The following is a 15,153-nucleotide window of genomic DNA, read 5'->3' as shown; positions in this document are numbered from 1 at the left end:
ATTCTGCTTTCCACAGCAAGATTTCTCTTTGTGCTTAGAACACAGCCCTGGTTACCCCCATATCCAAACTTACTTATTTATGATTAAAGCTCAGATATCATCAAACTGCTCAGTACTATACCACTTTCCCTGAAATGCACAATAAATTGCAATGAAATGTTTTTACATCTCAGAAAGCCCTCTTTTTCCTTTAGAAAAAATTTATTTACACATTTTCATATAACATCTTTTGTTGACATTCTGCAAACAATACTATCCAATAAGGTGCCGAGTTTTTCTTCTTGCGGAGTAACTTTGTACATCTGCAGAGAAAGAAAACCATAAAACATGTGTAAGGAAGAAAAAAATTCATCACATGTCTTCTAAAAATATGTACCCAAGGTTTGCCCTTCTCCCACACTTTTTACACTGGAAATTTTAATCTTGTCATGACTGCGATATAAAATTGGGACTAAGGAACCAAGGAAATTCTGAAATGGCAAGACATAAAGCTAAGAAACTGAATGAGAGAAGCAATTTTAGCTCCACATGTTGTATGCTATTATTTGTCCAGTTTTATTCATGTCTCCCATCATTACTTTGACCAACATGATCAAAATTATTTAAGTTACTTGAATTTTAAGTTACTTGAAGTTAAACACATATGCTTCAAGATACTTATCTAGCATATGGTAATCTGCTAAGAGCACACATGCCCCAAAGCAGCTTCTAGCAGCTAATCAACACATTTTTAGTTCAGCCACCCATGCTGGGACTATTTATGTGTTTAAGATTATGAAACTGTTCAGGACTGGAAATTTATTTTTAATTAAATGAATATTTGCCTGAGAAAACAGGAAGCAAAGTGCCTGAATGGTAGGCAGCAATCTGGAATGTATTTTTATGTTCCAACTTCCTGACGATGCTAAGAATTTTAAGACTTAAAATTTATGCTGTTGGGGGTCTGACAACTAGAACTTCTTGCAACTAAAAAAATTGTAAGTAAGAAATGATCAAGTTCACTAAAACAGGTTTCCAGTTGTGCTAAAGAAATACAGACCCTAAGATAATGTCCACTTTTCTCTACACCAGTCATCTCTTTTGGCTACATACCTTTTTAACTCTGGCAGTGTCTGTTAGTTGGGGGAGTTCATTCAGAGAAACCTGCTGGCCTTCCACCTGAGTTACTATATCTCCCAGATTCACAGTTTTTTCTTTGTCCACAACCAGAACAATGAGCACCGCTGTGTCACTGTCTGAAATGCCAAACTTTTTAAATGCATCTGAAATCTAAGAAAGCATAAAAAATAAGAAAATATTATGAGTCATTTTCTCACTATATATGAGCAACCTTTTCAGCTACAGGCTCAAACAGACTAAGAATATAAACTGTCAGTTTTACATTAATGTAATTCTGACAAGCTACAAGAGATAACAACGTATTAGTGTTAATAAAAATAGCTGTGACTTCTATTAGTAGCCAGGTAAACAGTTCGTAGAATCATAGAATAGTTAGAGTTGGGAAGGACCTTAAGATCGTCTAGTTACAACCCCCCTGCCATGGGCAGGGACACCTCCCACGAAACCATGTCACCCAAGGCTCTGTCCAACCTGACCTTGAATGAATAAATCTATTTAGTTTGGCTGCATGGATCTTGGCAACCTTGTCTGACAATAAAAGACATTTGTTCAGTAAATCTTACATTGTTGTTTGGTGAAAGGCTGAAAATAATTTCGGCATTGAGAGTTCTGGTTTTCATTTTACCTATCCTGTGCAGATGAACAGCTTTGTTGGCCGCCACAAGAATTTGAAAAGGATCTACAATCTGTAAAACACAACGAAGAAGTTGAACAGAAATTTAACTTCCTATTTTGAACTCTGAAAAAAATCCTGACCACTAAATTTTGACAGCATAAGTCTACCTCATAGAGGGGAGGAAACCAGTATTTTACTAGTTACTTTAGCAATTCTTGCTCTTCCAAAGTCATGTGATTATTGCCTGTGTACAGTTATACTTGACAGAGTCAAGACTATGCTCTCTCAATCAGGTTACTGAAATCTTTTGAAAAAAGAATCACATTAATAAATCTTCTGTCAGTAAATTGTCAGATTATTTTTTTTTCACCTTTCCTAACTACAGCTTTGCTAATTCTAACAAAAAAGGCCAGATTCAGAAAATAGTTATGGGTTTAAATGAGAAAAAAGGCTCCAAATATTAGGTTTTGGACAGCATAATGCAATTAGTACTGCATTTCACAGATGGGAGCAGGTTTAAATAGCTCCACCAAGCAGGATGTGAAGTGAACCAAGGCGACAACTGTTCTGGCCAATCCTGCCAGGGCTTATTTCACACAGATGAACCCTTACACTGTACAACACCGTAATGAAATCAGAGGAGGAGCATTTGCAGTGTATAGCAGCAACTCGTGTGACAAGTGATTACAAGCATAGGCTGTTCTTCACGGAGTTCCCATAGAGGAGGATTTCCACGCTGCATTTAGAACTGTAACGCAGTCCGAACGGGAGGGCATAGGCACTCAGGCACTCACTCACCATGGCAGGGTTTATTAATGCTCCTTCGATGGACCCTTCCATGGCCTTCTTCCTTAGAGCAGCTGCATTTTTCACGTGGTTGAAGAGGAGGAGGGTGACGGTGCAGTCAGGGAACAGCTCCAGCCCATGCGTTAACTCCATCCTGCAGGACCAGCCCGGGAGCGTCCGGCAGCACCAACCCTACACCATTTACCAAAACAATGAACGAACACGCACCCGCTCCTGTCCCGTATAAAACACAGTTTCAATAACACCATTCACAGATGGTTTTTAAAGTCTCCCGGAGGGCAAGCCCCATGCGTGCGGCTCCACGGCCGGAGGCAGGCCGCACCTCCCGACCCGCCCGCCGGTCCCCTCATCCTCCCCGCCCGGCAGCCACCAACCGCGCCTGGCTCCTCCTGCCCTCCCGGCCCGGCCTGGCCTGGCCTGGCCTGGCCTGGCCACCTCTGCCCCCCACCGCCCCTCACCGCCGCCCGCCGAGCAGCACAGCCGCGTCCCCCACCGCCAGGCCCCACCTCCCGCGCCCAGCCCTTCCCGGAAGGGCGGCCCCTTCCCAGCCCGGCCTTCTCGGCGCGGCGGCGGCAGCATGGAACGGTCGGAGGCCTACGGCTTCTCCGCGGTCATGAGCGGCGCGTTCCTGCTGTCGTGCCTGCTGTTCGCGGCCGTCAATCGCGGGCAGCGCGGACCCTACATGGACGAGGCCTTCCACGTCCCGCAGGCACAGGCCTACTGCCAGGGACGCTTCCTGCAGGTGCGGCGCGGAGCCGTGCCAGTCAGAGCGATGCTTTGTATGAACGTGCCGTGGGCGTTTCGAAAAGAGAATACTCTGTGGTCGTCGTTGCCCCAAACGCTGCTTTCTGCTTCTTGGTGGTGCAGGATACGGAGTGTTCAAATATTCTAGTGTAGTAATGCCAGCAGTGCACCAAGCATCCAAGCTAAGAACGGGGAGCGGGTGGGCATGCTGTGGCATACCCCGCTGTGTGTCTCGGGTCCCTTTTCTGTGTGATAGCAGCCCATAACCTGTTTCTTGCTCCACTTTGCAGTGGGACCCGATGATCACCACACTGCCGGGCTTGTACCTGGTGTCGGTGGGAATAGTGAAGCCTGTGGCATGGCTCTGTGGATGGACGGGAAGCGTGGTGTGCTCTACAGGGATGCTCAGGTTTATTAACCTGCTTTTCAGTGCTGGGAACTTCTATTTATTGTATTTACTTCTGTCCAAGATCCATCAGAAGAATAAGGTATGGTGAAAGTAGAATTACTTTGTGTACTCGTACATTTTATACACTTGTACAAGCAATTTTGGTACCTCAGTGTATGTTTTGCTATGTATGTGAGCAAGCTTTATGTAACTGCAAGTACTACTACCAGTTCGGCCAAGGAGGCATGTTCCTTTTTCCATTTTTTTGTTTTGATTTTTTTTTTTAATATTTTTTCTCTTTCAGGGTGCAAACCTCTAAAAGTTTACTCTTGTGTGTAACGATAAGTAGCCCCATTGAAATAAAACTTAAAGTTACTGTCCAAAGGTCTGAACGCTCATCTAGTTGAAATTGCTTCTGACTTTCCAGAAAATTTCAGCCACTGAATCCTGAGTGAAGCCCTGTAAGCTGTGTTTAAACTAAACTCTGTTCTTCTGAAAGATACCAGGTTTCATACCAGTATTTAGAACCAAAGAATAATTCAAGTTGCAAAGTGGGGAATAATTCAGGGCAGAAAGGACCTTAGAAGATCCACCCTTCAAGCTCAAAGCAGGCCACCCCTGAGGTCAGATCAGGTTGCTCTCTGGGCAACCTGCTCCATGACTGACTGCCCTCACAGTGGAAAAGATTTTTCTTACATCCAGTCTGAACCTCTCAGTTTATGCCTGTTGTCCCTTGCTCTTCCACAGTGTACCACTTTGAGGAGCCTAACTCTTTCAGCTGGTGATATTCTCAGGTATTTGTAGGCTGCTGTTCAGTCCTCCCAAGCCATCTATTTTCCAGACTGGATAAGGCCAGCTCCCACAGCCTCTGCTCTTCGAGCATATATTTCAGTCTCCCACTGTCTTGGTGGCCCTCTGCCATTGCTTCAGTTTACTGGTGCTTTTTTTATATCACAGGGCACAAAATTTTCTGTGGTATTGTAAGTGCAGCCTAACAAATAAAGAGGGATAATCACTTCCTTTGATCTGCTTCTATGCTCTCTTGTTGATGCAGTCCAGGAGGCTGTTGCTGTTCCATCCAGGCAAGCTGCTGGCTCATGTTCACTTCATTATCTGCCAAGACCCCCAGGTCCCTTTCCACAGAACAGCAGATCCTCACCTACTCTGTGTCTAGCCTCTATCAGTGTAGGGATTTCTTCCTTTTCAGGTGCAGGAATTTGCATTTGAACTCATTGAATTTCATAATGTTTCTGTTGCCCCATTCCTCCAGCCTGTCTTCATCACTGTGCTTGGCAGCTCTGCTCTTCAGCCTGGTCCCACCAGTTTAGTGTCATTTGCAGACTTGATGAGAGTGTACTCTTGCTGCTTTGGGTCATTGATAAAGATGTTAAAGAGGACAGGTTCCAGTATAGATCCCTGTGTTACTCTGGTTGTTACTCTTCTTTGGGTAGAGTGTGACTAGTTAACCAGCCAGCCAGTTCTTACCTTTGACCACACATCCAGACCGTAACAGTTCAACTTGGGCATAGGAATATTGTATATTTAAAGTGGTGGAGAATCCACCACTGCAGCAGGTAAATTGTTTCAGTGATTAATGGCCTATTCAAAATCTTTCACCGTAGTCAAATTCTTCAGTTTCACTTTTAACCATAAGAACATTTTTTCCTGTTCTCTGATAACTGAAGAATTCCTTTAAGGAAAATTTCTTCTGATGTATTTTCTTAAGGGAGACTCTTCAATTTTAAGCACACAGTAAGACTATACAGAATTGAGTCAAATTCAATATTTTTTTTTTTCACTTTTGGAACACTTAATCTTATACTTTGAAGTGGAAATACAAATGTAAGTAAACAGTAGTCTAAGAGTTAGAAAATGTAGTTGTCTTGTTGGTTTTGAGCTCAACATTTTCTGTATTTCTCTTTTCTGTAAGGTGATGACTGGCTGTTTCACCCCATGCTGCATCATTCAGAAACATCATGCAACATTTTTTAATGTTGTGAATTGTATTTCATCATGTAGTGAGCGGGTTAATTGGGAGGAGCTTTTAACTGCATGGTCTCCTACCTTCTTTGAAGTTTCTTTTCTAAATCACAAATTATAATGAGGATAAACAGTAAAAGCTGCGCCAAAGATCAGAAACTTTGAACGGGCCACTCTGTGTACTGAATTCAAAAGAGGCAAGAGTAGAAGCATGAAATGATGTGTTCTGCTGTCTCACAAACAAGCAGAATCTTGGTGATGAAATTTCAGGAGCATAAAATGTTGGTTTGTTGGTCGTTTTCTTTTTTCTTGGCCCATTAGCTATTTTATTCGAGATATGGGAGCAGTTAGACTCCTGCAATGACCTTAATGGAACAGATATGTGAACACCTGACATATGAAAGAAGTTGGTGTATTTTCGTTGCTGTGTTTTTAACTCGCCTTCAGTAATGTGCTGTACTAACGTTGTGTGGTCTGACACTCTGCATTAACATAGCAGGAGGTTAACAAAAATACAGCCTGTGTGCTTCTGTAATAATGGAGCCAAAGAGCATAAGAGATATTATATTGTGTTAATGGAATTCTCAAGAATTATATTTGGGGTTAGTTGTTTGTTTTACGTTATTTTTATTGGACATTTTTAACCACATTTTTCTGCTTCTTCTCTAGGCTGTGTCTGGCTTCCAGAGAATCTTGTCTACGTTAACGCTTGCAATGTTTCCCACCCTTTACTTTTTTACATTCCTTTATTATACAGACCCAGGATCAGTATTTTTCACACTTTTCGCCTATTTAATGTGCCTTTATGGTAACCATAAAACTTCAGCTCTCCTTGGATTTTGTGGCTTCATGTTTCGTCAGACAAATATTGTGTGGACAGTTTTTTGTGCTGGAAATATTGTTGCAGAGAAGCTAAATGAAGCCTGGAAGACAGAGTTACAGAAAAAGAAAGATGAAAAGATTTCTTCCAGGAAAGGATCATTTTCAGATTTGATGAGAGTATTGCAGTTTCTCATCAAATACCTCACATCACCTAAAAACTTAGTTACACTTACTGTTTTAACTTGGCCATACATCATATTAGTCACTGGGTTCTTTGTCTTTCTCTTCATCAATGGTGGAATAGTTGTTGGTGACAGAAGTAGCCATGAAGCCTGTTTGCACTTTCCTCAGCTGTTCTATTTTCTGTCCTTTACTGTCTTTTTTTCATTCCCTCATTTATTGACCACTTCTAAAATCAAGAAATTCCTTCTGTCATTACGAAAGCACCCTGTGCAGTACAGCTTAATCACTGCCATCTCTTTATTCCTGATCTGGAAATTTACCTATGTTCATAAGTATTTACTAGCAGATAACAGACATTATACATTTTATGTCTGGAGAAAAGTCTTCCAAAGACATGAGCTTGTAAAATATGTATTGGTTCCAGTCTATATATTTTCTTGCTGGAGTTTTGCTGATACACTAAAATCAAAACCGATATTCTGGATCTTGATGTATTTTGTATGTTTACTAGCAGTCACAGTTCCTCAAAAATTGCTGGAATTTCGTTACTTTATTTTGCCATTCTTAATATACAGACTCAATATTCCATTTCCATCTCTATATAGACAGCTTCTGGAGTTGGCTTTTTATATTGCTGTGAATGCCATAACTTTATATGTTTTTCTAACCAAAACATTCCAATGGCCAAATAGTGATGAAATCCAGCGGTTTATGTGGTGACCTTTTCTTTCCCAGTATATTTTGCATTATGTGAAGACTTTTTCCCCCAGTTGGAATTGGGGAAGTAAGCTGTTTGCTTATATTGTTGCAACTGAATGTGAGATCTGATATGTTGTCATGTGAAGGTATTCCATGTATTGAATTTATGAGCTCCTGGAATTAAAACATTCAATACGAAGGGGAATTTGAGCACATCTTTCTGTAATTTATGTGAAGTAAGAGAGATGTTTACAGTGATTTTTCATTATAACAAAATACTATATAACATTCTCTTGAGGATATGACAATTTGTAAGTATGTTTCAGAGGCTTCTCTTTAAAACAAAATATTTTGGTGTTTAACATTTTTGTTACCTCTGCATATTTGCTGCTTGGATCAGGCCATTTCCATCTAGGTTTGCTGGCAGGCAAGGTATGAACCACTACTAAAGTATGTTTTCAAAACCTCCTACATGCCACTGAATTATCATGATTTTTTTTGTCGATAAATGCTTACATTGGTTTTGCAAGCAGAATGTAGGCTCTTAAATCATTAAAGCAGTTTGAAAATTTTATTTCAAACTGGTACTTAGAAAATACAGTGGAGGCTGTGTGCATGTACCTTCTTTGGGGGAATAAGTGTTATTGTACAACAAAAGATAAATTGCAGTTGATAATGTGACCTGTTAGGAGGGAAGTTACACAGTGGAATGCAGCCTAATGAATACCCTTTTAAATAATCAGGCTTTTATGTCCTGAGGTTCTGTGTTCACAGGTTTGTACTGATGTAGGATCTGAGTGCACTCCCCAGTTGAACCGATTGTTTCTAAGATCTTTGACATGTAATCTTAAAGAAATACTAATGGCATTACTGAATTGTTCTTTTAAATGGTTTTCATATATATACAGATCTAATGGAACTAGGGAATATATATTTTGTATTACAAAGGTAAAATACAGTGTGTGTATATATATATTTTTAAAAGCATCTAGTGTATTATCTTGAGAATAAAAGAAGGCTGTAATGGTTTCTGGCTGTAAATGACTTTAATTAGGCTCAAAAATATTTGATTGCTTAAAGTTAACTATTAAGCTGTTTTATAAATATAACTAAACCATGTGGCAGGGGAGGAGATCCAAAACTTTGCATGCTGTGTAGCATTTTTAAGTTCTTTCTTGTTCTGTAATTAAAAGACAGCTGACAAATCCATGCAAACCTATTGTACTATTGCCATGCTAGTCACTCTGAAATGGAATTATTTCTCAAAAAGTCAGTACTGTGGAGTTATTTACTCACATTATGTCATGGGTTTTTTCATTTTTCTTTATCAGTCAATGGTATCAATGTCCTGGCTCTGATTCCCTACCTGTGCTAACTGTGAAGAGTGTGGTTAACTCAGATTCTCCTGCCCAATGTCTTTGCAGCTCTGTTTCTTCTAAGGGAACCTTAAAATCACTTTTCAATGAGTAGGTTTATTTGTATTGAATTTAAGATGTTTGCCAGGTCACTGTAGCCAGTATGTTAGTTGTTGTGTGTACCGTAGGGAAAGCCATTTTTGATCACTCCGTATTTGATTGATCAAGCTGAAGGGACAAGAGAAACCTGAAATGGGATACTTTGGTTCTTTCAGGGTCCAGGATATTATCTTGTGTTGTAATTTTAGTATGACAGTTTTGGGAAGGGAAGCCTTGCATGCCTTCTGCTTCCAATTTTGGTTTTGTACGCCATGCTAGGAAAAATGTAAACAAGATAGAGAGCATCTGCATGTTTCAGTACAAGTTCATTTGTGTCCTGAAATATTAGTAGTGAGTGAATTGGAATGATAAAATGGGAAGTGATGTGGGTCTGGTCAGAATTGTGAATTGCCTTCTAGATCTGTTTGCTTGTTTGACTTTATGAAGGGGAGCAGATACTCATATGCTTGAGAAGATTTAAAAATTCCTTACATACTCCATCAGTGTTTTGTCTTGTCCAGCATGTCTTTTGATACTGGTATCTGAATGCCTCCAATTATTAACACTGTTAAGAGACAACACTTATGCTTCCTACTTACTCTTAACTGAGATAGCAGCTATGCTTCAAGTTAGAAGAATTGAGTTTAAATGTATACAATTTTAATACATTTATTTTGTGAAGAAAAGCTAATATAAAACGCCCCGAAATTTAGAGCACAGTACCTTTTTAATAAGCTCCACATCACAAGATGTTAGAGAAATTACATGTAGACAGATGTCTTTGAACTGTTGGGGGTTTTTTAAATCAATATTATAAGATGGTATAATATTATACCATGGGATTTATATTAGGAGTACAATTATTCTCAAAATATTATCAAAGCTAATTTTAAAGCAAGCTGAGTGGCTATAAGCTTAAAATAAAGTGGAAAGTCCATGAATTAGTAGAACATGAAATAATTTATTTTTAGAGTAAAGGTGTGTTTTCACTTTTGGTGATGAACCACAGTGAGTTTGCAGGAAATGCTCAATGTCAGCTTGATTCTGTCTCAGAAATCAAGATGGTTGTAATTATATCATTATTAGTCATAAAGGGCTGCAAATTCCATCAACATCTCTTAGAAATTCAAGAAATATCAGTTAAAAGTGTTTAAAACTAGGTACTGGAGTTAGTTAAACATGCTTTAAAATGTTGGAGCAAGTATCGTAGATATTAAAGAGAATTTCTTTACAGTGAGGGTGGTGCGGTGCTGGCACAGGTTACCCAGAGAAGCTGTGGCTGCCCCATCCCTGGCAGTGTTTAAGGCCAGGTTGAACAGGGCTTGGAGCAACCTGGTCTAGTGGAAGGTGTCCCTCAGGGGGTTGGAATTAGATGAGCTTTAAGGTCCCTTCCAACCCAAGCCATTGTGTGTTTCTATGATTATATGATCTTTTGGAAAATTGATTTTAATATTTTGCTCTGGAAATATTTCCATTGTGTTTGTTCATAATTTATTCTTCTTGAAGGCTTGCAGAAAGGACTGTGTTTATCCTGGATTACATTGCCAAAGTCTTCTAGTTTCAGTAGAACCGTAGGTTAATTCCTTAGCAGGTGTCAATTGGCAATGAAATTACTTACAACAGCATTAAAATGATAATTGATTGTAAATTTTATTAATCAGCTATCCATTTAGATAAAAATCACACTCATTTGTAATGTCCAAGGTGAAAACAAAAATAGCATAGCCAACTTTTCTATAATCGCTGGTTAAAAATAAAGGCTCAGGTTCAGTTTTTCTTGGACAGAAAGACAATAATTTTTAATGTCTGTCAGAATAATAGCTGAACAGCCACAGCATGGCTGAATTGGTTTGAGGTGGGAAAAAACCACCACAAATAATTGAATGCATGGGTTTTTCATTTTAGTTACAAATACGTTGTTATTCAGGAAGATAGGAAGTTTGTTTGATACTCCTGTATGCTGTGAACTGTGTTTTCTGTTATTCATTTGATAATGCGGTATGCTGTGAACTGTATTCTGTTATTCCTGAGCATTCTGTATTTCATTCTTTTCAAGTTCTTTGTCACGTGCTCGTGTTCAAGACTAGGATAAATTTTACACAGAAGCACTGTGTACACGCTGAAATATTTTTCTGTTACTTTCCGTGTGAGTAGACAAATCAGATGAATTGTTCAGTATACTGTCGTAAGAAGTATTCTGTATTCTCTGGGGACAGAGTTGCTATTTGCCCTATTAATGCAGATCCGATTGTTTTGGTTTCACAAGGTGGCAGTCTTGTGCCATCTTGTTGAGGTGACCAACTGGTCAATGTGAAGCTGCTTGATATAACGGCAGGGGTTTCAGCAGGACTATTTCTGAGAAAATATTTTTTTTTAAGTTTTCTTAGAAATCTTAAAAGTCTCTCATGGCTGATTGCTTGTTTTAGTACGTGTTTTAGCTAAAACATCCTTGTATTTAATTTTAAATATACATCATACATTAAGTTTTAGGAGGAGAGCAAGTTTTGCTCATCTTTAAAGTGTCCTATTTTGACTTTTTTGGTATTTGTGGAAATTTCATGTCTGGTCTGAGAGAACAATATGAAACTTGAGAGCTTACTGTTGACATGATGTCACTGTTTAAACAATGTAGTTGCTTAGAAAATTAGCAGATTTCCTTCTGCTGTTTGATTATTAAATTTCACAGCATCCTTGTTTTCTTCACATGCTCATTCTGTTGATTGCTGTCTAAAAAGAACAAAAATTGGAGGACAAATTGAGGAAAGCAGAGTAATTGTACTTTGAGACAGACACATGGTGATTTTCTGAAATACTCTTTTTAGCTGGATGTTGCACATACCAAATGCAAATACTCCAATGTCTGCTGGCCCTATGGTAGTTGACATCCTGCATTTTAAATGCGTCATCTGGATTTTGTGAAATGAAAAAGGGTAAAGCCAGAGTGTGTGAAAATTACCGATTCCAGTTATCTCCAATTCTTTGACTGTATCACTGTCCTATTTTTTTATTCCCCTGAAATGCTTTGCTGTCCTTGCTTATCGCATGTGAGATAGGATATGGATTTTGGTTTTGATTCGGCACAGTTTGTATGCCAGCTGAGGCATCTTTTATGGAAAAATATCCTTCTTAAAAGAATGCTTTAGATAGATGCAGATAATTGGTTTTACTAAGAAACATCATTTTGCAAACAAAATGAATCTCTCCATGAGAGATTGCCCCTAGCTAGCAGTGTGTAGCTAAAAAGCTCTTAATTTGCAAGTTTTTGCACTTCAGAATATGCTCAGGACCTCATGCTGTTCCTTCCTCTTCAGGGGTATTTGGGATATGAGGTGCAGGAAGCAAGAGGAAAAAGATTTGTACAGATGGTTGTCATTGCAGTGCTGCCATAGCTAAGACTGTGCAACACTACCAGGAGCAGAAATGAGTGGGGTGCTTTGGGGGGTTTTGGGGCACTGCTGTATTTAGCAGTGCACTGTGACTTAATAAAGCAAGTGGTGATACGGGAGACTAGTTTGTCATACGTGACTGGTAATGTCTTCTCCAGCTGGAAGGAGAAGCTGCTTGTTGCTGGATCTGGCCCCAAAAACTTGGGAGCTAATTGGTTTGTTAAAAGATGTTTTGGATCTGTAAATAAAAACTGTTCTTTATTGTGTTCAAGACGTGTTGTGAAATTCAATTTACTTGAATTGCAGCCAGGTGTCAGGAATAGGGGAGGAGTTCCTGCCATTTTCGCATTGCTTGTTGCCCAGATACTCCAGTGTTTTTATAAGGCAAAAATTGTTGTATCTTAAAAAAGAAACACTTTTAAAGAAATGTCTTCATATGTGCTTTATATACTGCTTTTAAGTAGATGTAAATTAATATCGCATACATTTGATTCAAAGTGGCATGAACTCATATTAATAGTAGCAGTGTACACCTTCTCAAAGATATAATTGCAGAGTTTGTGCCCTAGCTACCTTCAGATCTTCTCTAATGACACCAGATTTCCACATTTTCATATCAACCCTCCTAAAAGTATTGTCATAGAAGTAATCTTGTGAACATAAAATGCAAAAGGAACGGTTATGTTGATTATTACTGAAGAGTCTGTAATTTCAGGACACTGCTTCAGATGTGCAAATTTAATACGTGTAAATCATGCTGCATTTTCCTATGTTCCCATCAGATCTAAAACAAAGCATTCCCTGGCTGAATTGAAATTTAAATGACAAGCTTGGAAACAACAAAGGAGACAGTCAGGAATATCACCGATTTTAGACACAGCGCTTCACCCTCTGGGTCAGTGCTGAGCAAATGCCGCAGCACTCTTAGTGGGTGGGAGTAAGCACATCCTAACTATAGTGCTGGCAAAGAGTAGTGTAGGTGTTTTATATCCAATGTTTTCTTTGTTGCGTGTAGGATTCCTTACTCACTCCTGTGCCCTCCTGTGTCACACTGTAGCACTCTATAATTTTCATTACCAAGAGGGTTATTTTACATCAGCAGTCCACTGAGATAGTGGTGAAGGTGGGAATTCATCTGAAAGATATCTTGTCAAACTACCTTTTAGTGCCATCTATTTGCTAGAGCACAGCCTCTTTGGGCAGGGCACTCACATGAGCTGGGGAAGCCTCAAATCTGAGATTTCGGCCAGAATGAACCATGTTTGAGATGATTTTGCTGGCAGCCACTCTGCTAGCTAAATTTGAAACATTTCAGCCCAATTCAATGTGTTAACTTGGCTTTAATGTTTCAAGAAGCCTTGTGGAATAGCATTCCCTGTCCAGGTCCAGACCCCAGGAAAAGAGCCAGGACCATGACAAAGGAAAAGGAAATTATTTCCTGGCTATAGAAAAGAATTGTATTTATGTTGCTAAAAATGTACGGGTGCACATTTGCTTCAATAACTGTGAGTTTTATGCAATTAATTATTACTAAGCTGGATATTTCTTTTCTGAAGGAGGGAAGAGTGATCATTTGCTTAAAATCAAAAGAAATTAAGTGCTTTCCCCTTTCTTAAGAATTAGGAAGAAAATATAGTCAGGATTTTGGAGCCATCTGTTGTCTGAGAGGAGCTTTACATTTGCCTTAAAGATAAATACTAATAATTTCCCTCCACCCTCCTTTACTACTTATAAATATATACTGCTTAAATTTTGAGGGGAGGTGAGAGGATGAGGGGGTAGCCTTACAATGGCCTGATCCGGCTGTTTGCCTGACAGGAGGCCACAGAACTCCTGGGGAATTCCACCGAGGAGGGAATTAGTTTGCACATCATGTATGTGAATCCTGTGGAGTTTAATATTTTGTAGCTGAAATGGAGCACATCTGAAAATACACTCTGTGTAAAGCCATCAAGTAGTGATGAATTTGCTGTATCCTTTGACAAGCTTTTTCAGAGATTAATTACTTGTACTCTCAGGGAACTTTTTGCTCTAGTTACGAGCATGATGCTACATCTGTGCAAAGACAATTTTCATTTTCCTCTTCTGCATGTGCGTATTCACAACATTTATAGTGGAATGTGCAGATCACAGCCCGATAGCCTCTTAACCTACCGAACTACAGAGACATGAGGACGCTTGTGATCCAGATTGTTTTTCTCTGGCTTTTTTTTTTCAGCATACAAAGAAGCATGATCACCAGAGCTGAAGACTACACAACACTGCTGAGCTCTTATCTTTTTTTGTAAGGAAGAAGTATCAGGTACTTAGACCTGTGTACTTTGCTTTGTTTAGTCAAAACAAGCTCTTACTTTGAAGAGCCTGCTGCCTAACTTGTAGGAGAAGCATCACTTTTTGACTTGCAAAGTCACGCTAATGGATAAAACAGTCCAAAATAAATATATTAACAATTCCCATAACAACTGTTTTCGTCTTGCAGTGAAGTGGCTTGAGGTATACGCATGGGTTTGTAGGAATAACCAGGGAGAAGCAAGCAGAGGTAGGGCATGTGAAATTTCAGTTTGGCCAAGCAATTTTATGATTTGGCTGTTTCCTGTAGAGCTCCTTGAAGTTAAATTCTCATGGAAGTAAATTTAGTTGATTGACTACTGTCTTGGTCTGTAAAGCCAGAGCCAACTTGAGACATGATTTCTTTGTGGTGTTTGAGCACAGGAGTTTTCCTTTTCTTTCCAGTTTAAACTGGAGATATTCAGGTGACAAAAATGGGTGGCTCTGGAAGGAGGCCCCCTTCCCTTTTCCTCAGGAACAAATTGCAGTTGCCCTGATGGGGCAATAAATACTTTCTAATCCACGGAGTCAGCCTGATTGAGGGCTAGCGGGCTTTAGGCTTTGTTTTAATAAACTATCAGATCACCTAACTTGGCAAGAAACCTTTGATTTCAAAAAACAAATGAG

The 15,153-nt window shown here is 39.4% G+C and overlaps 2 protein-coding genes across 5 annotated transcripts in view; one reads left to right on the top strand and one right to left on the bottom strand.

Annotated features, from left to right (window-relative positions):
- Positions 1-182: 182 nt before the first annotated feature.
- On the bottom strand, positions 183-3,020 carry TPRKB (TP53RK binding protein). Of its 2 annotated transcripts, XM_062638338.1 has the most exons (5): positions 3,001-3,020; positions 2,534-2,755; positions 1,683-1,805; positions 1,093-1,269; positions 183-302 (listed from the first exon to the last, which is right to left on the bottom strand). In XM_062638338.1, the coding sequence occupies exons 2-5, from the start codon at positions 2,672-2,674 to the stop codon at positions 216-218; spliced, it is 528 nt and encodes a 175-aa protein (XP_062494322.1). In that variant the 5' UTR covers positions 2,675-2,755; positions 3,001-3,020; the 3' UTR covers positions 183-215. The 2 variants fall into 2 exon arrangements, with proteins under 2 accessions (XP_062494322.1, XP_062494321.1); XM_062638337.1 differs by lacking the exon at positions 3,001-3,020 and having other exon boundaries at positions 2,534-2,876.
- Positions 3,021-3,034: 14 nt separating this feature from the next.
- Positions 3,035-15,153, top strand: part of ALG10 (ALG10 alpha-1,2-glucosyltransferase) — a 52,516-nt gene continuing 40,397 nt past the window's right edge. The window contains exons 1-4 of one of the 3 annotated variants that reach the window (XM_062638334.1): positions 3,035-3,284; positions 3,577-3,774; positions 4,422-4,611; positions 6,324-6,491. In XM_062638334.1, the coding sequence (XP_062494318.1) occupies positions 3,120-3,284; positions 3,577-3,774; positions 4,422-4,478 (420 nt within the window). In that variant the 5' untranslated portion in view covers positions 3,035-3,119 and the 3' untranslated portion in view covers positions 4,479-4,611; positions 6,324-6,491. Of the gene's footprint in view, positions 3,285-3,576; positions 3,775-4,421; positions 4,612-6,323; positions 7,674-15,153 lie in introns of those variants that run through there. The other 2 variants (XM_062638333.1, XM_062638336.1) reach the window with 2 other exon arrangements.

The sequence above is a fragment of the Pezoporus occidentalis genome, unplaced genomic scaffold (genome assembly GCF_034315485.1).
Source record: "Pezoporus occidentalis ecotype Australia unplaced genomic scaffold, CSIRO_AGI_Poc_V1 ctg56, whole genome shotgun sequence".
NCBI lineage: Eukaryota > Metazoa > Chordata > Aves > Psittaciformes > Psittacidae > Pezoporus > Pezoporus occidentalis.
The sequence above is the reverse complement of the archived record's forward strand: the minus strand, read 5'-3'. Positions and strand labels throughout refer to the sequence as shown.